Source organism: Ammodytes marinus (assembly GCF_949987685.1).
Source record: "Ammodytes marinus genome assembly, chromosome: 6".
NCBI classification, from domain to species: domain Eukaryota; kingdom Metazoa; phylum Chordata; class Actinopteri; order Uranoscopiformes; family Ammodytidae; genus Ammodytes; species Ammodytes marinus.
Window position 1 is genome coordinate 4,375,458 of NC_137235.1, and position 25,730 is coordinate 4,401,187.

At 39.8% G+C, this 25,730-nt stretch overlaps 1 protein-coding gene across 2 annotated transcripts; it reads left to right on the forward strand.

Moving 5' to 3' along the window:
• Positions 1-20: 20 nt before the first annotated feature.
• Positions 21-25,437, forward strand: npepps (aminopeptidase puromycin sensitive). 2 transcript variants are annotated; one of them, XM_080028725.1, is made up of 23 exons: positions 21-336; positions 5,695-5,785; positions 5,914-5,991; positions 6,280-6,401; positions 9,139-9,246; positions 11,662-11,862; positions 12,173-12,269; positions 12,369-12,402; positions 13,264-13,378; positions 13,823-13,987; positions 14,343-14,447; positions 14,891-14,951; positions 15,057-15,166; positions 15,405-15,468; positions 16,170-16,309; positions 18,148-18,282; positions 18,812-19,031; positions 19,764-19,906; positions 20,279-20,335; positions 20,678-20,785; positions 21,446-21,601; positions 22,015-22,062; positions 22,923-25,437. In XM_080028725.1, exons 1-23 carry the CDS (start codon positions 214-216, stop codon positions 23,067-23,069), a joined length of 2,628 nt encoding a protein of 875 aa, XP_079884851.1. In that variant the 5' UTR covers positions 21-213; the 3' UTR covers positions 23,070-25,437. The 2 variants fall into 2 exon arrangements, with proteins under 2 accessions (XP_079884851.1, XP_079884850.1); XM_080028724.1 differs by having other exon boundaries at positions 179-336; positions 5,695-5,779.
• Positions 25,438-25,730: the final 293 nt, after the last annotated feature.

Consider the following 25,730-nt stretch of genomic DNA (forward strand, 5'->3'; position numbering starts at 1 on the left):
TGTAGTTGGTGGAGCCGAGGGTTTCAGTTGATGTCTCTGCTTCTGGGCCGCAGGGTTTCGCTGTCATTCTCCGTGCACAGACTCACTAACCTGCTGTCCATCCACCCAAACTGTCGAGGCCCGCTTTTGGTCAGCTACTATACAAATAAATAAAATACTCTCTATATATTTACACACAGCTACGTCTTGGGTTTGCGCAGAAATACAGGAACCATGCCCGAAAGGAGGCCCTTCGTTCGGTTACCAGCGGACGTTTACCCCGTTAACTATGGCTTGTGTCTGAAGCCCGATCTGATCGACTTCACCTTCGAGGGAAAGCTGGAGGCGGTGGTGGAGGTAGGTGGTGAACCCGAGCGTCTGGCTACACACACGGGTTGGATTTGTCTGGGCATGGCGGTGGATGTTGTTATGTAATCTGAACAGCTAACCTTATTAGCTTGCTAGTTAGCCACTAGCTCAGCAGCATTAGTAGTGGTAGGTAATGGTAGTCATAGTAATAGTAACGTAGCTAACGTAACGTTAGCTTGCAAACCAACGGCTGGGTATTTACTGTGACTAGCCACAAGCTAAATGAAGCTAACTAGCACTACAGTCCAATGCACAGACTTGCACTCTCATGTTAGCTTAGTCACTTTTAGCTTCCAACGGTGGACATTAGCCTGATGCTGCTAACAGCGCTTAATGTTTTTAACCTTTTGATATAGTGTTCACTGCACTACACATAGAAAAGAAATATCAAATAAGTAGGCCTAAGTGTAAGAAAGGCGTGTCTTATAGAAAGCACACATACAAATATAACAATTTTAACTTGAGGATCAGTAAGATATGAATATGTAAGCACTGGATATAACTGTGTGGACAGCTATTTAACCCATTTAACTCTTTCATGCGTGCATTACCACAAACGTTTTTTCCCCCTCTTTCTGAATGAAAATTAAAATTGAACTTCGCTTTCCAAACACAAATATTTCAAGTAATTTTTCAACTGAAGTAATATATGCTTTCCAAACCAATGATTAACATGATATAGTGGTTGAAAAATATAAAAGACCATATGTGACTATATATATCTTTTTAAACATTATGAAATACACTGGTGGCTGATGTGTAACCATTTGAACCCTCATGCAAATAAAAGAAAATGCACTATGCACGAAACTTAGTGTCAATACATGTTTAGACTTTTTAAGGCCTAAAATTGTGGATAGTCTGTTTTTGAAAATGTTAAAGAACTGCAGAAGTATTCAGGCTTTGTAATTGTGTTACAGCGTGATCAATACACTTCATAGTCCAAACGATCTGTAAGACTTGTCAGTAACTTTTCCTCTTTCTGATCATCATGTCTCACCCTCTGAGTCACTTTCACTTTCCAAAGTGGAGTCAGTCAGCGATTCTGCAGAATGCTTGTTGACAATCACTTTTTGTCAAAATCGGTGAATATCTCCTCACGATCCAAAACCTGTCCGTACTCTTTGTGTGCTGGAAAAAAAGCTCTTTAACTGCGTATGTAAACAAAGGGTATGCAAACAAAGGGGCAGCTTAGTTTGCAAGTTAGTAAGTGAGTTATTTTGACAACAAGCGTTCTCCAGAATGGCTGACTCCACCTTTAACCCTACATTTTTACTAGTGTGATGTCACACTAGTAAAATGTAGGGTTAGACAGTGAGACCATAAAACACTGCCTTTCTGCCTTTTCTCAGGCTAGGATGAACCGATTTCTAAAGTTTCTGCACATTTATACTACATAGGATCTCAGAGTTCAATACACCTTCATATTTCCACCAGTGAAGTAGTTCATTAAATGACCAAGAATATATGAATATGCATGATAGCATAGCTCCTGTTAAGGTTAAACTTTTCTTCATACAGACTTTTAACTTGAGTTAGCTTTTCCGGTGACTTAATCGGTTAGTGAATCATTTGGGTTTACCTGTGGTTTGTTTACTGTAGCGGGTGTAGGAATGAGCTACTGTATAACTTGGCACAGACAACAAACATACCAGCTCAATTTGCATTAAATATAGAGATTAGGTCAAAATAACAATTTGCCGCAGCGGGCTTTACGATCTATTAGAATCAGAATCAAGGTTATTTGTCATTGCACATGTCTCCTTAGAACCTTGATGTGGACAAGGAGGAAACACTCTCCCCCCAAAAATGGAAATAAACCGATAGACATTTTGTGTTGTTTTTTTAACCTTTATTTATACAGTTTATCTTGTTGACACACGGGTTCTTATTCTCAAGAGAGACCTGTTTCAGACAATACAACATAACAACAGTCAGACCCAGACAGATTAATCAGTTTAGGCTACATACATAAAATATTTAAATGAAAGTGCAGAGTACTGAAAACAAGAGCAAGTTTGAAGTTTCCGATGGTGCTTTTTCCATCGCCATTAAAATAAGTTTTAACTCCTAGTAGTGGGACCAAGCGAGATTCTGTTGCAGTGTGTTCCAGGTTGAAGGTGCAGAAAAAAGTACTTTTGCCATGGCGATGCAAAACAATCTCATTCTGAACACAGTTTCATGACATAAGTAACATCACATATAGTTTGTAAAATGTGTGAATAATGTGTATGCAGGAGGACGTTGAACAACTTCAGGTGTTGCTTAAAATGGAGTATGACGGACCTTCCTTAGCTACACAGATTTTTCTCCACTGTGCAAAACTAGCAACAGACAGACAGACAGACAGAAACATGCAGTATTTCTTTAGTTTATAATTGTTGTTTTTTAATAGCACTTGAACATATTCATAATATAAAATGTCTGTTCCTTTTTTAGAATGACATTTTTTCTCATATTGCTCAATAACTTGTTTTCATATTTGCTCACTAGCTTTGGCCATGTCTACTTCTGTTTTTCAAGGCCAATAAAGCTCCTTTCACTTGAATAGTATTGAGAGAGAAAGAGGAAAACATGCAAACTAGAGAGAGAGAGAGGAAGAGGTTAACTCTGCTAGGGGCGGATGATCCAGATAGTGTTTGTGCTTACAGTGTGTAACATTGCCCCATTGTGCGGGCACAGACACCTGTCAGCTTAGGGTCTCAACACCTGTGACTGGCTCTAAACAATCACTCACCATTAATTGTCAGTTGTCAAGGCGGAACACATCATTGTACAGTATATACAGTGTGCATGTGCAAATATTAGTTTCTTTTCTCTTTTTTTTTAAATCTCACCTGCTGCTCTGATTTATAGAATATAAACTGCGGCACTATCAAGAACCAATAAAATAATTGTAATTATTACATACAAAATTATAAGATGACACAAACCCCATAGAACGTCATGAATACAGTTTGCAATCAGCAAAGGAGGAAGCTGTAAACAAATAAATTACAAATTATTTTGGCTGACTAACAGTCCAAAATCCAAAGATATACCGTCATACGAATGACGATTAGCAATAAAAACCTCCCATTTTAAAAGATGACCTATAATGATAACTGAAAACTGTTGACTGGTATTCTTCTGTTGATTTGTTTAATTGTTTCAGCACTAAACCAATGTAAACTGGGGCTGGATGCTTAGGAGATATTTAATTTATCTTGTAAAATGACACAAACGGAGACACTAAGAATATATATATTTTCTTATCAGTATACCAACCCTCTGGTATGTTATTGGCACCAGTACTGAAAGAAAGCCAGCATAAGGAATGTGTGTAGGAGATCATAAATGTTTATGCTGTATGGTTATGAGGCAATATTACAGACCAAACCTTGGGCGCACGTTTTAAATATATTCAAACCTTGTGTTAATCATTTAAACATTTGCTGAAGGTAATTCCAAATCCACTTTGCTTCCGTGTCTTTCTGCAAGTTTCCACAATGCTGTTTGCTAAGAACAGAACAATCCTGACCACAGTTTGTTTGTTTGTTTGTTTATTTATTTATTTATTTATTGGTTTATTTCTGGCACATTGTTGCACACTAATCGACAGTCAAACTGTAAGTGAGCCAGAGTTAGCCTAAGATGCTAGTTTACGTCCGTTGTCCCCTGCCAGATATTCAAAAGGCAACCTAAAATGACAGAAATAAAATGCATGTATAAACAAAGATTTAAAAAAAAACAACATAGTCGACTCAGAAAATACAGTAACACACATAGTAAGAACAAATTGACAGACAATTAGTTGGCTGGGTTTAGTAACGCCCTTTTTATACCTGTGGTTAATTCAATGACTGGGTAGAATAAACAGGAAGACAGTCAAAGCAACGTGGCACTATGCCTGGCATGTTTCATAATATATTACTGCCACTGTGTCAGCCTCCAAACAACAAGCAGTGTCCGAGCGACCAGCCGTGCCACAAAGCGTAAATGTCACTATCTGGAAAACTGCACGTCGTCCAAGTGTGCCACTGTGTTTCGCCCCTTAATGAGTTGGGCAGCCATATCAACACACACGTACGCCCCCACACACACACAAACCTACTCGCGCTCACTCACTCACACACGCACACACACACACACACACACACACACACACTCACTCACTCACTCACTCACTCACTCACTCACTCACTCACTCACTCACTCACTCACTCACTCACTCACTCACTCACTCACTCACTCACTCACTCACTCACTCACTCACTCACTCACTCACTCACTCACTCACTCACTCACTCACTCACTCACTCACTCACTCACTCACTCACTCACTCACTCACTCACTCACTCACTCACTCACTCACTCACTCACTCACTCACTCACTCACTCACTCACTCACTCACTCACTCACTCACTCACTCACTCACTCACTCACACACACACACACACACACACACACACACACACACACACACTTTCTTCTCATGTTTGCACCACTTATTGTTTTTCAATGTTAAACTTATTTTAATACTCCAACCGTGTCTTTATCTGTGCCCAGCTCTGCCCTTCAGACTCATTTTAGCCCCTCAAAAATTAGATGAATTCTCGTCCCAGCTATCTGTAAAAACAAATAAACTTCAAAAGACAACTCTCTATGACATAGTGTTATGGCTGGGTCGAGGGAAATAAATAATATAACACCATCCAGGCCATAACTTCATTCTTCTTATAATATTACAACTTTTGCTTAGAAAAGTAGGACTGTATTCTTGTAATTATGTGTATATATTTTTCCTCAAAGTGGCCCAAATACTCTGACGTCTGCCTTCTTGACATGCTCACTTTCAAGTCCAAGTTATAGTTTGTATAGTCAGAAAAAAGAAAAAAAAATGCACTTGTTACATCTCCTTTACGTGTGTCACTTTGTAGTTTGGTTTATTTGAAGCTATAGTACTTACGAGATTCTTGTTGTTCTGAGTTTTTACCTCCATGGTAGAATGCACTTAAAGGCCTACTTCACCGGTTGGAATATGAAGGTGTATTGAACTCTGAGATCCTATTTAGTATAAATGTGCAAAAAAAAAATGAAATCGGATCATCTTAGTCTGAGAAAAGGCAGAAAGAGTGTTTTATGGTCTCACTGTCTAACCCTACCTTTTCCTTACTGTGACATCACAGTAAGGGTTAGAATTAACAGGACAGCTGGGCCAAGGGAAGACTAAGGGAAGACTGAGGGAAGAAAAACCTCATTCATTATATTATAATAGTTATTTTATAATGATAGAACGCTGGTTCCGTATGGGTGAAGTATTCCTTTAAACTCCATCCTTGTTCTTTCATGTGACTCTTAACAGGTGACACAAGCCACGAATCAGATTGTGATGAACTGTGCCGACATCGACATCATCACAGCTTCCTTCGTACCAGAGGGCGGGGAAGGTGAGGGTCAGACTCTTTTCCTTATTATTAACATTTTTGGAAATTATTCAAAACATGGATTTAAAGTGATTTAAAATGTCTAATACAGGACTTTATGCTCTGCTGATCATATTCTCTTTGTCCTTTGTTTGTAGAAATCAATGCCACGGGATTCAACTATCAAAATGAGGATGAGAAAGTCACCCTGTCATTTCCTTGTGCGCTACAGAAAGGTAAGAGCGGACGTCACTTAAGATAAGATAAGATAAATTAAGATATCCCTTTATTGTCATTGTACAGTCGCCTATACAATGAAATTGGTAACACAGCAGCGACTTGGCTCTGCAGTTGGCCGTCTTTGCTGCTTTTGAAACATTATTGCATCATTGCTGTTGAAGAATAACAGATTTAGGCTCTTTGGTTCGTGGAAAAATAAACACTGCTACCGTCTCTCTCTCTTTCTGACTCTCTCTCTCTCTCTCTCTTTCTCTCTCCCTCTCCCTTCCTCCCTCCCTTCCCAGGCTCCGGCACGTTGAAGGTAGACTTTGTTGGGGAGCTGAACGACAAAATGAAGGGATTCTATAGAAGTAAATATTCAAGCGCCGCCGGAGAGATCCGCTACGCTGCTGTCACACAATTCGAGGTGAGTTTTATGGCCTCAGGGATATTGCGTTGTCTTGTCTTGGGTCAGTGCAGTTTATTGCCTAACTAACTAACTAACTACTGGCCTGTGTTGCAACATAAGGAGGGGCGTAACACTCATGTGAGACTTGTTGTTGTTGGTAAACCATAAATATGAAGCAATAACTCAGGTTCTATTTATATGTATGTTTTCAAAAGAATACTGTGTGTTGACATATTTCTTAGTCATGCATGCTGAAGCCAGTGTGGTTATAGCTTAGTCAGTGTGGTCTGGTCACTGAACCGCTGTCACCTGCAGTATATACACCTGCCTGCTGTGTACGTGCATAGGTTTTTATAGCTTTTACAGTTATGTTCTTATGTAACAAGCTCTCCTGTTAGTCTCAAGCATGTTCACACATCATGTAAGCTTTGGTCTAGCTTTGATCTCCGAGGTACGAAGTTAGAACATGACATGAAATTGGCATAAAAATGAAACAGAAAAACAAAACTAGACTTTTTTCGGGTGCATTCTTTATTTATAGTTCCTTCCTGATTCCTGAAAGCAGATGGACGTCTCTGCAAATCTCAGTCAGTGGCCTCTCACAGGATTTCATGTTTGGCATACTGATGAGACACTTAAGCTAAAAAACAAGCGTGTCACAGTCAGATCAAGGTTATTACCTCAACCGTCATTAATGTTCTTTTTTTGCTGTATAGCTAAGTGTCTTTGTGGCCCCGTACAAATGTTTTGTGGCACGATATTAGTCTTCAATCACTCGAACACATTTGAGGAACTCGTATGTAAACATTTGATACATGCATACACTGAGAATATGTCTGTAATACAGTATGTTACAAAAATGGGAAGTTTTTTTGACTATATGTAAAAGTAAACGGGATAGCTCCTGGAAACAGCCACACTAGAGGACAGGATTAAAAGCCTGCCGTCATAGAAACGGGCAAGACGCGATATTTGTTTAACTGTTGATAATGGTGATCACAGTGTCTCCTCGAAAGGTATTCTTAGAGTTATACTCTTGTGTGAATCTGCACACAAAAAGTGAGAGAAGTAGAAGTGTGAAGAAGGAAGGAGAGAGCAGCTTGAGAGGAGAAAAAAAATTAAAACCCAGCAAATATTTTCATACTTTCTGTTGAGCGAGGCTGGCATGCTTGTTGGTTTAAATAAACACACATATATACACACACACACACACACACACTCGCACACATTTTTCGGAGGTAACTCTTCCAAAACTCCAACTTTGTAAAGGTGTTAAGCTTTCAGACCATACTCGTCAATGTACGCTTGAGCAAATATTTCATAATCAACACGTGTCTGTTGATTCTAAAAAAAAAAATCTAATAACAATAAAATGTATTAAGTGGAAACTAGTTGAGCTGGTTGGCTGTACTGAGTCAGTGGTTGGCCGAGCTTTTGTTAAACAGTGGGAGTAAACAACAGACTGATTTCACCTCTCCTTCTCGTTTGTCCTGAACTTCCACATGGTCATTAAAAAAAATACAAACATTGTAAAGCACATGAGGAAATTCACAGCAAGGTTAAACGGATAGTAATATAAAGTAAAAAGCATGCAGCTCAAAGTCTGGACATACTGTTTGCTGCTAAGGTTAATAGGTGTGATACTGCTCACAAACACATAGCAACACCACAGTTAGTGACTCTGATGTCTTCATGTTTTCCATAAAATCTGTTGGTGGCACCAGCGACGCCCATTTCTGTACATGGAAAACATAATGACATAACGTGAAAGCTTTTGCACCACTCACCACACAGAAGGACTGTATAAAAGCCTATTATATAGTCCATAAATGAGATGGTAACTTTCCACTCATTAGCTCTGCATCTTATTTTATTTCCTCATACAATTTTAATGTCCTTACTTTTTTTTTGTTGACACCCTTTTTCTTCCAATTTTCCAATCTGTGAAATGTGATAATGTGGATGGCGACTCCCAAATGAGATTCATTTAGTTATTAACGTCATATTTTTCACATTTTCCAAGTGGTATGCCCTTAAAGGCCTACTTCACCGGTTTGAATATGAAGGTGTATTGAATTCTGAGATCCTATGTAGTATAAATGTGCAAAAAAAATTAAAATCGTTTCATCCTAGCCTGAGAAAAGGCAGAAAGAGTGTTTTTTTTAACCCTATATTTCTCTTTCTCGTGACATCACAGAAAGAGAAATATAGGGTTAAAAAAAACTTACTTTGTAAATATTACTGTGATGTCACAGTAAAAGACATCACAGTAATATTTACAAAGTAAGTTTTTTTTTTAACCCTATATTTCTCTTTCTGTGATGTCACGAGAAAGAGAAATATAGGGTTAAAAAAACACTCTTTCTGCCTTTTCTCAGGCTAGGATGAACCGATTTCAATTTGTTTCGCACATTTATACTACATAGGATCTCAGAATTCAATACACCTTCATATTCAAACCGGTGAAGTAGGCCTTTAATGAAAATAAATAGAACTTTTACTTCAAATCCAAAACCAAATGTAGGTATTAAACAAATTACAGTTAGTCAATGCTGAATAATGGATGGAAAACAAAAAGCCCAAACATTAAAATAAAATAAATAACTGGAAAAATAATAATGTTCCAAGATTTTCGTCCATAATAACTGCCAGACCAGATTTGTATTTTCTTTCTACCCCAGATGAACCCAAACACACAGTCTGGATTGGTCTGAGTTTTATGTCCTTTTTTCTCTCTGCTCTCTTTTTCCTCCAGGCAACAGACGCGCGCAGAGCTTTCCCCTGTTGGGACGAGCCCGCCATCAAGGCCACCTTTGACATCGCTCTGATAGTTCCCAAGGACCGAGTCGCCTTGTCAAATATGGTACGTGTCATGTGTTCACTCGCCTCGCCTCTGAGACCGTCTTAACCCGGCACTGCCTGAGTCACTGTCTGCTGCCCCGCGCGCGTGTGTGTGTGTGTGTGTGTGTGTGTGTGTGTGTGTGTCTGTGTGTGTGTCTCTCTCTCTTTGTCTGTGTGTGTGTGTCTCTCTCTCTATCTGTGTGTGTGTGTGTGTGTGTGTGTGTGTGTGTGTGTGTGTGTGTGTGTGTGTGTGTGTGTGTGTGTGTGTGTGTGTGTGTGTGTGTGTCTGCTTACATAACAGAGGGCAGACAGTCACTCACTGCATATTCTACCTTTGGCTAACGTGATGTAAAACTGTACACATTCGAGGTCGAGGGTTGGTCATTTGGAGAGAAAAAAAAATTCTCCCTAGGAAACATGGTCTGCCGTTTGTCATCCAGACTCTGTCCTCAGTGAAATCCACTCCAGGCGTTTTGCAGACAAATTGCATCAGCAAAAATGTGGGGGAAAAAAACAGCACAACCCCTCGAATGACATGAATGCAGTGTGTCAGTCTTTATATAAAGTGTGCTTTTAATGGTGCTCCGTGGGACTTTCGGTTTGTGTCAACTCTTGCACCCACTTTGGATAAAAGCGGTAGTGTTTTTACTAAGCCAGCTGTAGTTCCTGGGTGAGCGTATACCCATGACAAAGGCATTAAGAAAATATATAAAAATAGCAGTATTTGCACTGATGGTCTCGTTTGCTGTTACATTTCATTTATGATCATCAGAGGGAAAATTAAGACTTAATTAAATATTTAAAAGTTCTTCGTAGCACCATTACAGACTTTAATGTCCGTTGAATCCAAATGGAAATTTCCACAAGACTGGACAACCTCAATTAAATAATCACAAAATAATATGATGTGGAATAATATAAACGAGTACAAACCGTATTTTGTTTAAATACAGATGTCAGTTTCTTAACGTGCGCTGGCTGAAGTGAAGGCGATTGGATTAGTGTGTTCATCAGGGCTGAGCCTCGATGCCGGTCCAGCTCTCGACCTTTAGCGTTCACATACCTGCTGAAATTTATTTCCTCAGTAAATGCGCTGTGACCTTTTTAAAGAGTCTAATGCAACACACACACACACTGCATCTAGCTTTCACTGTGTTTGTGCACAGGAGCTGTTCGGTGGATACTATGTGGTAACAAAGAGGTTTTAAGACTGCCACAGATGGTGAAAGATATCTCATTATAACGATATAAATACTGGCCAGACTGCTGTAAATGTCGGCCTTGATACTGTGTGGCATCAATAAATAATGTATCCTGCTATACTACTAACCCCTTTTTGTCTGTGTCCAAAAGCAAATTACTGAGCTTTTTTGAAACATTAAAACTATATATTTATACAATATAACTCTTTATAATTTTGTGTAATTTTTAAAGATTTACATTTCAAGTCCAAACCAAATGGGCTTTGGGAAGACAGCACTGAGAAATGGACTAACTCATGGGATTACAGCAGAAAAATGAAGGATTTATTTCTGACAGATATTTTGATTTCATTTGCAATATCATTTTGTCATATGACAACACGTCAACAACCATGTAGTTTGTTGTGGCGTTGGTTAACTCACGGTGCCTTTTGTGAGCCCTTTTCATTCAGAGTAACTGGCAAACTACTCTGAAACTGTAGTTTATAGCAGATATTTGATCATTCCTTTGTCTCAAATCGACGTTTTTTCATGAAATGGATTAACCTTTCAGCCCTGAATGGGAATTGTTGACAAAGAAAAAGGTATCCTTATGAACTGATGATTACAGATGATATTTGATCATTTAGCTTTGTTCTAGGGCCACCATTAGAACATTAAGCCTCCATTCATTTAACACAAATGTCTTTAGATAATGGGAACAATACCTTGTTATTTTAGCAGCCTGTGACCTTTTCTCTAGCGCTGCCAGACCGGCTCTTTTAAATGGCAAAATCATCTGTATATTCCTAAATGTTTGAAATAGCACAATCGTTTTGTGTGAAAGTTATCACTGGGCTTTTAACAGCTGCTGGTGTTTCTTTATACTTTAGGTCAGTTTGTGTTTTAATCACTCTTTGACTGAACAAAAGGGAGTAGAATTATACGCTTTTGTACTGTGTAAACCAATCACATGATAGAGATCCTCCCCCCCCCCCCCCGGTTGTTGCGTTGGAAAACAAACTTAAATAACCCATGTTTTCTGTCTGTCGGTATCATTTCTGACTGTCAGGCTTGTCCGTGCAATCCGAAATGATCCTCGCGAGTAAACCATTGTTTTGAATTAAACTCTCATGCTAAACCAACCTTTATAAAGCCAGTATTGTCTGATTACTTTCTCCCTACAGTAACGAATAATTCCACAAAGTCACATTTTCCCCCCTATATTAACCGGTTTCTCTGTTCCCTTGTCCCAGAATGTCATTGAGCGAAAGCCATATCCAGAAGACGAGAACCTGGTGGAAGTGAAGTTTGCCACCACGCCCATCATGTCCACGTACCTCGTAGCTTTTGTCATCGGTGAATATGATTTTGTGGAGAGCACATCATCAGACGGTATCACGGTACGCGTCTACACACCTGTGGGGAAGTCCGAACAAGGGAAATTTGCGCTGGAGGTGAGAATGTTGTTCAAGCTGAATTTCACATTTCCAGACCACTCAACACAGCATTGAATTCACTACATGCTCTCTCAAGAATTTTACAAACTAAAATCTTGCACTGAAAACAGCCTTTTTTACCAGCTTTTGTGTGATGGTAGATTTAATTTTTTCCTAATCCTTGGAGCCTCCTTAAGTCTTGCTCGATACATGTTTTCCTGATGCTTTAATAAAGGATAGAACACAAAAAATCAGGCTGTTTTTAATACTTCATGCATTTGAAACACTTTTTAAACTTATTTACGTATTTTTCTCATTTTCTTTACAGGTTGCGACGAAGACCTTACCTTTCTACAAAGACTACTTCAATGTTCCTTATCCGTTGCCTAAAATTGATCTCATAGCTATTGCCGATTTTGCTGCTGGTTAGTATTATTTATCCATTCTTCTGCTAAGTCATTTTTTCACACACTTTCACTGCAAATGCTGAAGCTGAAACACAAACTGCTTCCTCCCATTTGTAGGTGCCATGGAAAACTGGGGCCTTGTAACATACAGGTAAGATTAAGTTTCTCTTTAACTACTTATCTTAAAGAAAATTAAATTAGCTTATTCCATTCACCAAACTCATCACTCATTTTAATACATTTTAAAAAACTGAAAATATTCTGAAGTCTATTTGGATGATAAATTGTCGTTTTTCAATTTCTGCAAAGTTCTTGCTGTGTTATTTTGGTCGACAGCCCTGGCAGCTTTTTTAATTGCTTAGCGGTTGGTTGGCCGTGCTGCCACCTGTTCAGTGTTTCAGATGGCGTGTGATTAGCATTACGAGCATCCGGCCCCTTTGGTCTACCACACACAGCCGCCTGCAGCAGCTTTCCCTCATAAACATCCCAGCAGCCGGCCTGGCTCTGGAGGGGAACACTGCTGCTGTTTTAGAGGATGTGACGACCTTTAGCCGTGTCTGTGTTAAAGCCTGTGTAAACCTGGGCTTAAATAGTACAAATCAATATATCATATCAAAGTCGAGTGTATCAATTGGCTTATACAAAAATCTAATTGAAAATAAATGTTCATAAATGTTAGAAAAATATTGTTTTTTACAAAACCATTTGACAACAATGGCAACAGTCATTGGGCAACATTCGGGCAGAGAACTGCTGTGATTGGTTCAAAAAAACTTACTGTGTCATAAGAACCAGAGCATAGCCCGTTTAATTTAAACCGAATTTCTGTAAAGTTAACCAAACTTAAATGACAATATCTTTAATTTGGATTGATAAATATGCCTAACTCTTTCCAGATGCTTTACTGTCATGCAACTAACTCCCCAAATGACAGAGTTTGAAGGATTTTGTGGATATGGTTTTACAGTTACCGGGGCTTTAACCTCCACTTTTCTGCTTGTTTTGTTTCCAGGGAGACGGCACTGCTGATCGACCCCAAGAACTCCTGCTCCTCCTCCAGGCAGTGGGTGGCGCTGGTGGTCGGACACGAACTGGCCCACCAGTGGTTTGGAAACTTGGTCACCATGGTAAGAAGCCTGGCTGTGTGTGTGCACATTAATGTATTTCTTCGGAGCATTTAGCTGCACTGTGTGAATTTAATTTACTTTCTTTCAATATTTATTTTTGTTCAGCACTAGCAACAACATGGATGTGCATAACATCGTCTTTTCTGAAGAAGTCATAACCTTCCTCAGCTACCTGTAAATAACCTCAACACATAAAATAGTTCATATATCTACAAAAAGGCACACTGATTTTGGTATTTTATTTTATAAATTGGTTTCCAATTTTTTTTAATCCTTTTAAGCAACTTAAGTTACCCGTTATGCTTCAGACAGTTCTGTCATATAAAGGGTTGTGTTCTGAAAAGTCACTAGGAAGTCAGTGCTGAGTATTTTTAATATAGAGAGGAAAAATCTTGAAAGACTTGTTTGGAGACGTCTTCATCTTGTGGTGTTTGTGTGTGTCAGGAATGGTGGACACATCTGTGGCTGAACGAGGGCTTTGCTTCCTGGATCGAGTACCTGTGTGTGGACCACTGCTTCCCAGAGTACGACATCTGGACACAGTTTGTCTCTGCCGACTACACGCGCGCTCTGGACCTGGACGCACTGGACAGCAGCCATCCCATTGAGGTGAGCTACTGCATATTATGCAACTAAAAAATTGTAAATTATCCACAGTGTCAAATTATCCACAGTGTAAAAAAGTAACAGTCATACATAAAACTAAAAAAAAATTGTACGAAATGCTACGATGCATATTAAAATTCAGGCTTTACAATTGGCAACCGAGCCCTTGATTTATTTTTTTATTTTTTTATTTATTATGAATATGCCGGCCGTTGGAACGAAAACATTTTGGGAACCCCTGACGTATATGATAAGCAATGTTTACTCATAACGGTGTCCTTGAGTGCTGAGAAAGGCACCTTTTAAATAAAATGTATTATTATTATTATTATAACTCATGTGTTGTTGTGTGTGACAGGTGAACGTGGGCCATCCGTCAGAGGTGGATGAGATCTTTGACGCCATCTCCTACAGTAAAGGAGCCTCTGTCATCCGCATGTTGCACAACTACACAGGAGACGAGGTTTGTCCATCATAGAGCAGTATTATTCCCTTATAGGGCTGGGTGATGGGGACATGATTTTTAGTATAATAAAAAATATTGTTAACAGTGGATGTGGATAATTGTCAGGATGAATGTCAAATTATCGTTTATTTCAAATTTGAGGCCTTTACACACCGGGTGCTTTTTTTTTTTGTGCGATTAATTTGCCCGTTAATAATATTTTTCGGACGTATATAAAGTCAATACAAGCTTCCATATCAGCGACGGATTTTATTTTTTCGAACATTAGCAACGCCCTCTCCTGGTGTATGGGTGGTTCAATTACATCAAACTTTTATCAAACATTTGTTAGATTTCTTTTGAGGAAACTTATAGTTAGATAATAATTATCGTTTTATCACCCAGCCCTACTGCTTTTACATTCTGTTCATTCAGGTGAACCTCTTACTCTTTCTTTGCAGGACTTTAGGAAAGGAATGAACGCCTATCTTTTGAAGTTTCAACATAAAAATGCTTCTACAGGTGAGAACATACAGACAGTATTGTTATATATATTTTGGAAACATTATGTAAATTTATTTCACGTATTTCTACATATGCATTGACCCCTGTTTATCCCTTCCACAGAGGACCTATGGGACTGTCTAGAACAGGCCAGTGGAAAACCCATCGCTAAAGTGATGAGCTCGTGGACCAAGCAGATGGGCTTCCCAATTATAGTAGTGGACCAGGAGCAGGTGAGCTCTTTAATTGACCACAACCAGGACGAATGCTTTAAATCAAAGTCAGACATTTTGTTGACTGAAAACCTGTTAGAGGTTGATTTTAACCAGACAAGAATATATTTTCCTATTCATTTTTACTTTTTTTTTACTCTGAAAAGTGAAATTCATCAGCTGTGTGTTTCTCTAGCGGCTGGTTATAATTTTGTGCCTCGTTTCTTTCTTCTTTTTTTGCTCATGATTTTATTTATAGCAAGGTGACGACCGCATCGTCAAGTTATCTCAGAAGAAGTTCTGTGCCAGTGGACCCCATGAGGGTAAGTGTACACACACACGCACGCACGCACGGTCTGATGTCTCGTCTAGGGATGGGGACGGGTAGTTTTTTTCTAGAACGAGGGATTAATAGCATGGACGAATTCTGTTCCAGCTGCTCTGTGTTGGACACAGTCAGACACCATGCAAAAGCAAAGTCTCATTCCTGCTCAGTGACTGGCTCATGGCTTTGCTCTCAGCCTCATCCGTCTGTACAGGAATGAGCACAATCATACTCCTGGAAACGTATTGAAGACACTGCTTTACGGGCTGTTCGTTAGTTTTTGTATTTTATTTTATTGATTTATTCTGTTTGACAAATTCTATAAGGAAACCAGTGGTGGCTTCTGAAAACAGAAAGAGGTGAAAAAAATTAAGAAAACATCTCCTTGACAAGGGGAAGCAGCGTCGAGAACCATTTGTCAATAAAGTACATTTGAAACAAGGACTACTCTAGGAATCGATAACTCACTCAATCCCATCCCTAGTCTGTCATGAAAGCTTCTCAAGTCAAGTCAAAGTCAAAAAAAAATCTTGTCAGTTCTGATATATGCGAGACATACATCAGAATCAACATGGCGTTTATCTCTGACCCACGGTGCAATAGGAATGTTAAAAAAAATATAGAGTGTATAAAATAGAATCGAAAGTAGATTAAAATGTGCAATGTTCTCATCGGCTTTTTACCTTGTGTGTTGTCCAGGTGAGGACTGCCCCAGCTGGATGGTTCCCATTAGTATTTGCACCAGTGAGGATCCGACCTGCTCCAAGCTGAAGGTTCTGCTGGACAGACCGGACACCACCATCACACTGAGCGGGGTCGGCCCAGACCAGTGGATCAAGGTCAGATTAACACAACAGCTATTGGTTTCTTTGTTTTTAAAGATAATCTTTTGGGGCATTTTCAAGCTTTATTAGATATTACAGAGTTGAAATGGGGAGACAGAGAGAGAGAGAGAGAGGGGTTATGACATGCAGTAAAAGGTCCACGGGTCGGATTTGAACCCGCGACCAGTGCAACGAAGCCCGGAGCCAATATGGTACGCGCTCTATCCACTACGCCACCGGAGCACCCCCAGTAATTGGTTTATGTTTGTTCCGTATTGATTGTTTTTGTTTTGTCCTCTCTGCACTAAATGAACATTTGTAAGATGATCTGACTGTGTGCAGTTGTGATATGCTAAAAACTCAATAAAAATTAAAGTTGAAAAAAAAAACACACAAGCAATTGGGACACTCCAGTGGCGGAGTGGGTGGAGCGATTCCCATATAGGCTCATTCCTTGTTGCTGTGGGTTGCGGGTTTGAATTCAACCCGTGGACCTTTACTGCATGTCATCCCCCTCTCTCTCCCCATTTCCACTCTGTATGCCCTCCTCTCAACTGTCAATAAAAGGTTCAAATACCTAAAACATTTATTAAAAAATTTAAAAAAGCCGTTAACAGTTCAGTTCTATTTACCTGGAAAATATTTGGATTGGTTCTTCATCCAGGGGGAGATCATTATTAGTTAGTTGCATATTAGTTTTACAGTTCTGTACCAGTTAGAAAAAGGTTAAGATGTATCAGGATACAGTGTCAAGAGTCTTGACCTGAATAAATGTAATGTAATGTCAATGAGTCTTTAGAGGAAATTAATTGGGCTTTCCTGTTTTGTGAAATATCAAAGTTCAATCAAAGTCCACAGACTGGAGTTCCTGGTTGGGCGGTCATCAGACTTCCTCTTTTTTTTAAATGTTTTTATTTATTTTAATTGTTTTATATCTACACACACACACACACACACACACACACACACACACACACACACACACACACACACACAGTTGTCCATCTAATCTACTAGTAAATTGTATTCTTGGATCTTTTCATTTCAAGATTCTTTTTTGTCATTGTATGTCCACAACAAAGTTACGTTGGTGGCAATCAGTGCAAAAGCAGTAAAACAAATAAAGACAAGATAAAAATAGAAAGATTAAATCAAGGATAAACAATATGAAAAAGAGGATTGGAAAGTTCAAACGTGCTTGCAGTAAAACTCTGGGAAAGGAGCCCCACAGAGCTGGTACTTATGGAGTGAAAATTTGTCTCTTATCAAATGTGTTAAGAATGTGAACGGGCTTGTTCCATCTCCCATGGGTTTTACTTGCTAAATTGCCGTAGCTGTTGATGATGCTGCTGCTGTTTGCCTGAAGAAATAAACCCTGTCTGCAAAAATATATGATACTGATCTATAAATAATGCCTTGAGTCCCCACTTCTACAATCCTGTCGATCGGCTTGTTTGAGGTTTCTGTTTCAAAGTAAATTAAAAGCCAAACTCCCAGCTATAATTTAGAGCTACAGACGTTCAAAAACCTGTTCTTTGAAAGGGAAGGATTCTCTGTCTCTCTCTCTCTCTCGCTCTCTCTCTCTCCTCTCTCTCTCTCTCTGTCTCTCTGTCTCTCTCTCTCTCTCTCTCTCTCTCTCTGTGTCTCTCTCCTCTCTAATGTCAGTGTGTTGAAATGTTTCCATCAGTCCTTTTGTTGCCTAAAACCCTGCAGCATTAGCATTAGGATGATGTCGTTTTACTCTAAGCCACGCTGGATAAAAGCTCTCTGTCTGAGAGGCTAAAAAAAAAAATGGTGAGCTACTTTTTTTCCTCCACCACAGTCTGACCTAGTTGTGTCCCTGCTGTTCACAGATCAACCCGGGCACGGTGGGCTTCTATCGGATCCAGTACAGCTCCTCTATGCTGGAGAGTCTGCTGCCCGGAGTCAGAGACCTCAGCCTGCAGCCAGTGGACCGACTGGGCCTGCAGAACGACCTCTTCTCCCTGGTACAACACACACACTCACACAGCCATAGTGATGAGCAGTAAAAAAAAATACAATCAAATACTCTCCCCCCTTAAAGCTATAGTGCGTCAATTTTTCAAATAAATGGATATCGGTTACATTACATCCACATGAGTTGACTCAAAGTAGATTAAGCCCACCGAACTCTCTGTATTTCTCAGTATGGCAGCGTTTACTAACTGGTGTCGCCCCCCCGACACTGCCACAGGAGCTCAGGAAAATCCCTAGAAGCGCTCAAGAAATGTTTGTTTTTGATTCTACTGCTAAGAAAAAACCCGGACGTACAGCAGAATCTGAAGTTATTTATTAATTTGCTCCCGATAGTTAGCTTGCGCCCTGCGTGGTAGCTGCTGCTATCGGTGTATGAATGTGTTTGTGTGTGTGATTGGGTGAATGTGTACAAAATAATGTAAAACGCTTTGAGTCTGTGAAAAACCAGGGAAAAGCGCTATATAAGTGGAGTGCATTTACCATTTTACTAATTGTATTTTGTGTGTGTTGTGCGTTCAGTCTCGCGCGGGGATGATCAGCACGGTGGAGGTGCTGAAGCTGATGGAGGCCTTCGTCAACGAGCCAAACTACACGGTGTGGAGCGACCTGAGCTGTAACCTGGGCGTGCTCTCCTCCCTGCTGTCACACACAGACTTCCACGAGGACATCCAGGAGTTCATACGGGACCTCTTCACCCCCATCGGCAACGAGCTCGGCTGGGACAGCAAGCCAGGGGAAGGTGAGGGCCAGATCTCCCTACAGCTCCGAAAAAAAATGAAGAGACCACTCCAAATGTTCAGTGTCTCTTGTTTTACTCTTTAGAGGCATACAGTATGTTTGAGAATTTTACAATGAACATTTTGGTTTTATAATATAAACATAACTGACAACATTTCTACCAAATTTACAATAAGAATATTTTCACTAAAGAGCATTTTCAATAATAATAAATAATGTAGAGATTACTGGTCTCTTAATTTTTTTCCGGGGCTGTATACTACTACTAATCAAGCTCATCTTTATTAACCCTAGAGAATAGTTATTTGGCACATTTCAAAGTGAGATGTGTTGGTCCGTATGCCTCTCATGACAGAGGACACTATCATGGGCCCAACCATACACTCTGATACAGTGCAGTGCGGTTATTACTATACACTCTGGTACAGTGCAGTGCGGTTATTAGTGGAGCTTAGAGGACATCTGTTGCGGGTAAATATTAGGTTGTAGCCCATTGTTATAGCCTTTTATACAATAGAAAAGAGGCATTGTAGTGATTGCAAGATTTCAGCCTCGAACTATCAACTTTCTTTCTCTTGGTGAATTATAGAAAACAAATATATATATTTTTTTACTATGATGGAAAACAATAACTCCAAGAACGTTTTAAAGAAAGCTCAAGGCGCTGTATTGATAAAAAAAGATGATGAACTGTAGGTATGAGGTTTTTTTAACTTGCTCTTTTGTCCTTTAGGTCACCTGGGCGCCTTGTTGAGAGGTCTGGTTCTGGGGAAGCTGGGGAAGGCGGGACACAAACCCACGCTGGAGGAGGCCCGGCGGAGATTCAGGGACCACGTGGAGGGGAAGCAGGTCCTGCCCGCTGACCTCAGGAGCCCGGTGAGAACAAACTCAACCAGGCACATGCTCACCAGTGCTTTGCTTTGGACATTATTTCATTTTTTTTTCCCACTTTCACACACAAACATAAATCAATGATAATAATAATAATAAAGTATAAGTTAAGGTTTACCCATTATTTAAAAGCATTTTCTCAAACAGACAAAGAACAGAAAATGAAAAGCATAAAATGGTTAAAAAAAATGGTCTTAATAAAATTAAGAAGGAAAGAAAGTGAAACATCCTGCACTATAAAGTAAATCAAGTAGAAAGAGACAAAGTACAGTGACATTTTATTACATATTGCAAAAGGGATCATGTGGAAGGATTATTCTGACTGTGTGTGTGTGTGTTTTTCTTGTCTTTGGTCAGGTGTATTTAACAGTGCTGAAACATGGAGACAGTGGCACATTGGACACAATGATGAAGGTGAGACTGAACCACAAAATGACATTAAAGTAAACCGTTATCATCCTATCATATATTTTCCTGTTCTCTAATGACCCCCCCCCCCCCCCCCTCTCTCTCTCTCTCTCTCTCTCTCTCTCTCTCTCTCTCTCTCACTCACTCACTCACTCACTCACTCACTCACTCACTCACTCACTCACTCACTCACTCACTCACTCACTCACTCACTCACTCACTCACTCACTCACTCACTCACTCACTCACTCACTCACTCACTCACTCACTCTCTCACTCTCACTCTCATTCTCCCTCTTTCTCTCTCCCTCCATTTCTCTCTCCCTCTCTCTCATTCTCGTCCTGTAGCTCCACAAACAGGCCGACATGCAGGAGGAGAAGAACCGCATCGAGCGAGTTTTGGGCGCCATCTCTGCCCCCGACCTCATCCAGAAAGTCCTCACCTTCGCCCTCTCGGTAAACACATGACCCATCATTCACCATCTTGTAGTATTGTACTGTTCTGTGAAGGGCTGGGCAATGCATCGGGTATACACAACGTTCGGCAAGATGTTCTACACCAGATGTATTTAATGATTTTATACCGACCATGGAATCGAATTAGTCCCATAATGTTTTTTTTATTGATGCATGGTTTGTAAGGTGTGGAAAATATGCCACAAAAGCTAGCTCTCACAATGTTGTCTAACGTAATGTTCAGGCACACATATGTTGCAGGGACTTCAATCATATAACCGGTTTGATGTTATGCAACAAACGATTAAATTGAGCATTTTTGAAGTGCCCTAGACGAGATTGAAAATATTTGAAACAATATTATTTTGACACAAGCCTAGCCCTAGTTCTGTATTTCACCAGCCGTGCCGATACTCCATAATCTTCTAAGGTTTTCATTTGGACTTTAAGTCAATCTATTACGGCTGTAACAATACAAAAACTCACAAATCGTTTAACTTAATGTAACATTTAATAACAAATAACCTGAACAGATTTGAACACAAAGAACAATATAAGCAACATGACCAAAGATACAACAATTCTCTCTTCTCTGTAACAAAATAATACTGTTGAATACATCCATATCTCATCTCTTGTCTTGTGTTTTCTCCCCGACAGGAAGACGTGCGTCCCCAGGACACGGTGTCAGTGATCGGGGGCGTGGCGGGAAGCAGTAAACACGGACGCAAAGCCGCCTGGAAGTTTGTAAAGGACAACTGGGAAGAGCTTTACAACCGCTACCAGGGCGGCTTCCTCATATCACGACTCGTCAAGGTAAACACACAAACACATCATCTCATATGTGTCGTAGGGGGGTGTAGCTCAGTGGGTAGGGTGGTCAACCCGCAACTGCAGGGTCGGTGGTTCGATCCCCCGTCTCCCCACCACATGTCTAAGTGTCCCTAGGTAAAGATACTGTACACTGAACCCTAAAATGCTCCAATAGTTGGTAGCTGCTGCTGCTATTGGTGTATGAATGTGTGCTCCAGTTGTAAGCCACTTTAGATAAAAGCGTCTGCTAAATGACATGTAATGTGTCACTCACTGTAAGATTAATTTATTTACCACCACTGCCTCTAATGAAGATGTATCAGTTTAAAGTTTAATACGTAGGTTCTGGTTCATTAGCTTGTTGGAATTCTTTTTTATTCAAATGACACGTGTCTCTTGTTCCCTTGTCTCCGCAGCTCACAGTTGATGGATTTGCTATTGACAAAATGGCTGTTGAAATTAAGGTGAGTCAGTTTCATGTTTCTGGAGGTAGAAGAGATTATTCCTAGAACTTGTTTCTGTAACGGGAAGAACAAAAAGTGAATGAATTTTTTGGGAAATTCAGAAATTCTTTGGAACGGATCTTGAAATGCAAACATTTCACGGTGTACAGTATATCAGATGAATCATGTACGCAAAACTACCACTGTTCAAATACCAATACTTCTATATAGAGTCTATTTAGTATGCAAGAAAAGATTTAGGATGTCCCAGATACACGATGTCAAATGCAGAAAGCCAAAAACACCCCGGAGGCCCTTATACATTCATCAATTGCATTGCAGAGTATGTTCAACAAATGTGTGACCACTAGGGGGCAGAATGACCTCATGAGAAACAGTCCTGGCCTTCGTTCCAAATCAAACTTTTTTTACTTTTTACCATGAAGTGTCGCTGCAGAGTTTCTTTGCCAGTCACCTTTTAGCCTAACTGAATTACTTTAAAGAGAGAAAACTTTCAAACAAAATGTTGAGAAAAGGTTAATGAAACTGGACTAAAATGTGAGTTATCATGGACTAAAACTAGACTAAACTATGAAGGATTCAAATGTGTCTAAAGACTAATTATTAAACTGCGGCCAAACGGAGCCCTGTTTCTCTATTTTAACCTGTAATTTTTATTTAATTTAAATGCTCTACTTTTATTCAATCGCTTTTAAATGTTTTATTTCTATTCAATCGCTTTTATAATGTGTCTTATGTATTTTAATATTGCCCCTGAAAAGCACTTTGAATGGCTTTGTGTCTGAATTGTGCTATATGGATAAACTTGCCTTGCTTTGCCTTCTCTAACCCATCCCCTGTGTGTGTTTGTGTCCCTACAGAGTTTCTTTGACAGTCACCCTGCTCCGTCGGCAGAGCGCACGGTGCAGCAGTGCTGTGAGAACATCATGCTGAACGCCGCCTGGCTGAAGCGTGACGCAGACGACATCCAGCAGTATCTACTGCAGCGCAAAGCTCCACCTGTCTGAGCCTCTCTAGCCCCATAACCCCATTCACCCCTCCAGCGCGGACCCCCCCATCTCCCCTCTCCCCAATACAGACCAGAGCGGGACACCAGAGCTTACTTACAGCAGCAGGCTTCATTCCTCTAAAGAAACTGTATAAAAAAAAAGAAAACAAGACGGCAAAGCCAAGAATCTTCTCTAACAACGTGTTGGAAACACAAAGAGACACTTTCTACGTTAACAAAGCAAAACCCATTTTAGCCAGACCAGGAATGTAGTTTTACCCCCATTCTGCCCTGTGACGCACCCAGCCAGTCCACACGTAACCAGGCAGAGACGCGGCTAACGTGGCTAACCCTGCTAACGCGCTCTGCATTACCGGCCCCCGTATGCACTCCCTCATCTCCGCACCGTAGCTGAGAAAACTGTGAATCCCCCCCCTCCTAAATATCATCCCCCTATTTTCTCCTTTGTTTTCCTGCTTTCACTCATTTTAAATGCATGAAGTGTGATTTTTCTGCATTTGCTGCTTTGTTTAACTTCCGTTTGTTTTCTGTACAAACACATTATCTCGGTTAGCGTTTCGCAGCTTCCTCCTCCCTCTCCTCCTCATCCTCACTCTCTTTCGGGAGTTGTGATTGGGTGAGAGCAGAAAGCCCCCCCCCCTCCCGGGCAGAATGGGGGTTAATAAGCAGTAGTGTGTGTTGTAGTTTTCCAACTGCACTGATTCTCCATTTGCTTATGATAAACGGTTAGGACGAGGTGAGCAGCGCTAGCATGGTACTACATTGTAAACTGTATAATGCAAGCATTTCTTTTCTTTATTTTTTTTCGGATGTTCGTTTTTAAATAAGAATTAAATGAAAAAGTTCATGGTCACCGGTTTCCACTCCCTCCTGATCCCTCCCTGAAACCTGTCTACGCTCTGTCCAGTCAGAGTCTGTTAAGTTTAATTAATCAACAATCAGCATATTTAAACTTATTAATAAAAAAAATTAAGATACCGGCGGTGTTTTATAAGATATCAGATGCAGTGGTGTATGTAAATGTTGAGATAATCTTATATTCAGAGAAGAGAGAGAGAAAAGGAGAAAAAAAGAAGAACGCAACACTACTTTTTCGGGGCCTTTTCATTCTGTAGTAACATCAGGAAACGCCTCCTAGCAACGGTCGAGAGAGTCCGACGACGCGACGCCGGACTCTTTGTGGGACGCGACTTGAATCCGCTTGTCAAACTCGGAAGCCTTAAAATTTGGTTTTGACTGTTTTTTGCAGTAAAATATTTCAAACTCTGAAGTGGTGACGATGATGATAATAGGTGACTTCCTTCCACATAGCGTCAAATGTATCTAATGTGACAGATTATGCAGACTTGTTGAGCGAGTATATCTATATAGAATTTACAAATTGATGTGCTTTTTTTTTTTCTTTTACTTTTTTGAAAACGTATGCCGACCGAGAAATCCAAATCTGTCGTTAAAAATCTCTCCACTCCCCCCCCGCCCCCCCTCTCCAGAACCCCCAGCCTCCCCCCCCCACCCTCCCCTACTTCCCCTGAAACATTTGTCATTGTTTTTTTCTGTTGGTTTTATGTTTTGTTTCAAACTACAGTTGGTGTTCATTAAAAAGTGAAAAAAAAAGGATTATAAAAAAAGGCAAACTAAATGATGTGAAATTAGTACAAGTTTGATTTTAATGAGTGAGGTGTGTGTGAGTGTGCATGCCCATGCAAACAGATTTGTAATTTATTTTGTATTATCTCACACGTGGGAGGAGATGATCGCATTGGATTACAGATAAAAGCAAAAGCAGCAGCTGCAGCATTTAAACTGATGAATAACATGTGCGTGTATATATACATAACAGCTGATACATTACACCCAATGAGAATAAAGTGGGTTACAGATTGACACATGATTACACAGAGAAAAAATCAAATGTCTACATATTTTTTTTTGTTCTTTTCATAAAGTCTGTAGAAAACTTTGAGGTGACATTTGGCTTTTTGAGTTTTTTGTGTCGACCGTGGCACAGACGTGGATATGTTTCCACGTCTGATTTTTTTTATTTTTTATTTTCTAATGAGTTTCAATTTAGTTGCATCGTGTTTTGGGATGTCTTTGTGGTTCTGACTTTTAACAAACAAAAAAAAAGAAGAGGAAATTCGGTGATGCCAAGGCAAACGTTAATATGCAGTCCAATAAAGTAACACTTGATGATACAGAATCTGTTGCTACAAGACATTTCTCAGGTGTATTAATGCTCTGTTAAGTGTCAAAGTAATATTTGCTGTGTTTCTGTTGCTTGTTTGGACAGGTTTTTCACATTCTTGCAGATACATATCAACGGTAACTATTTTTTAAAAAGGAACTGAAAAATCCCACCCCTTAACTAACACATGGTGCTTTATGTAAGTAATATCGAAAGTAAAAAATATGTAACATTAAGACAAGCAATAAATGTACTTGTATTTTAAACCTTAATCTAAAATGTCACTCTTTGGACATGTGTTAATGTATTTTAAATGGGACAATTACATAAGAACAAATCCTACTGTAATAACATTCAAAATAGTGCTTGGAATGGTACATATGGAAATATGTTAAAATATAAAATGTATATAGGAGAAATATACAGAAACAAACACACAGATTAGTCAATGAACATGTTATATAATATGCTAGT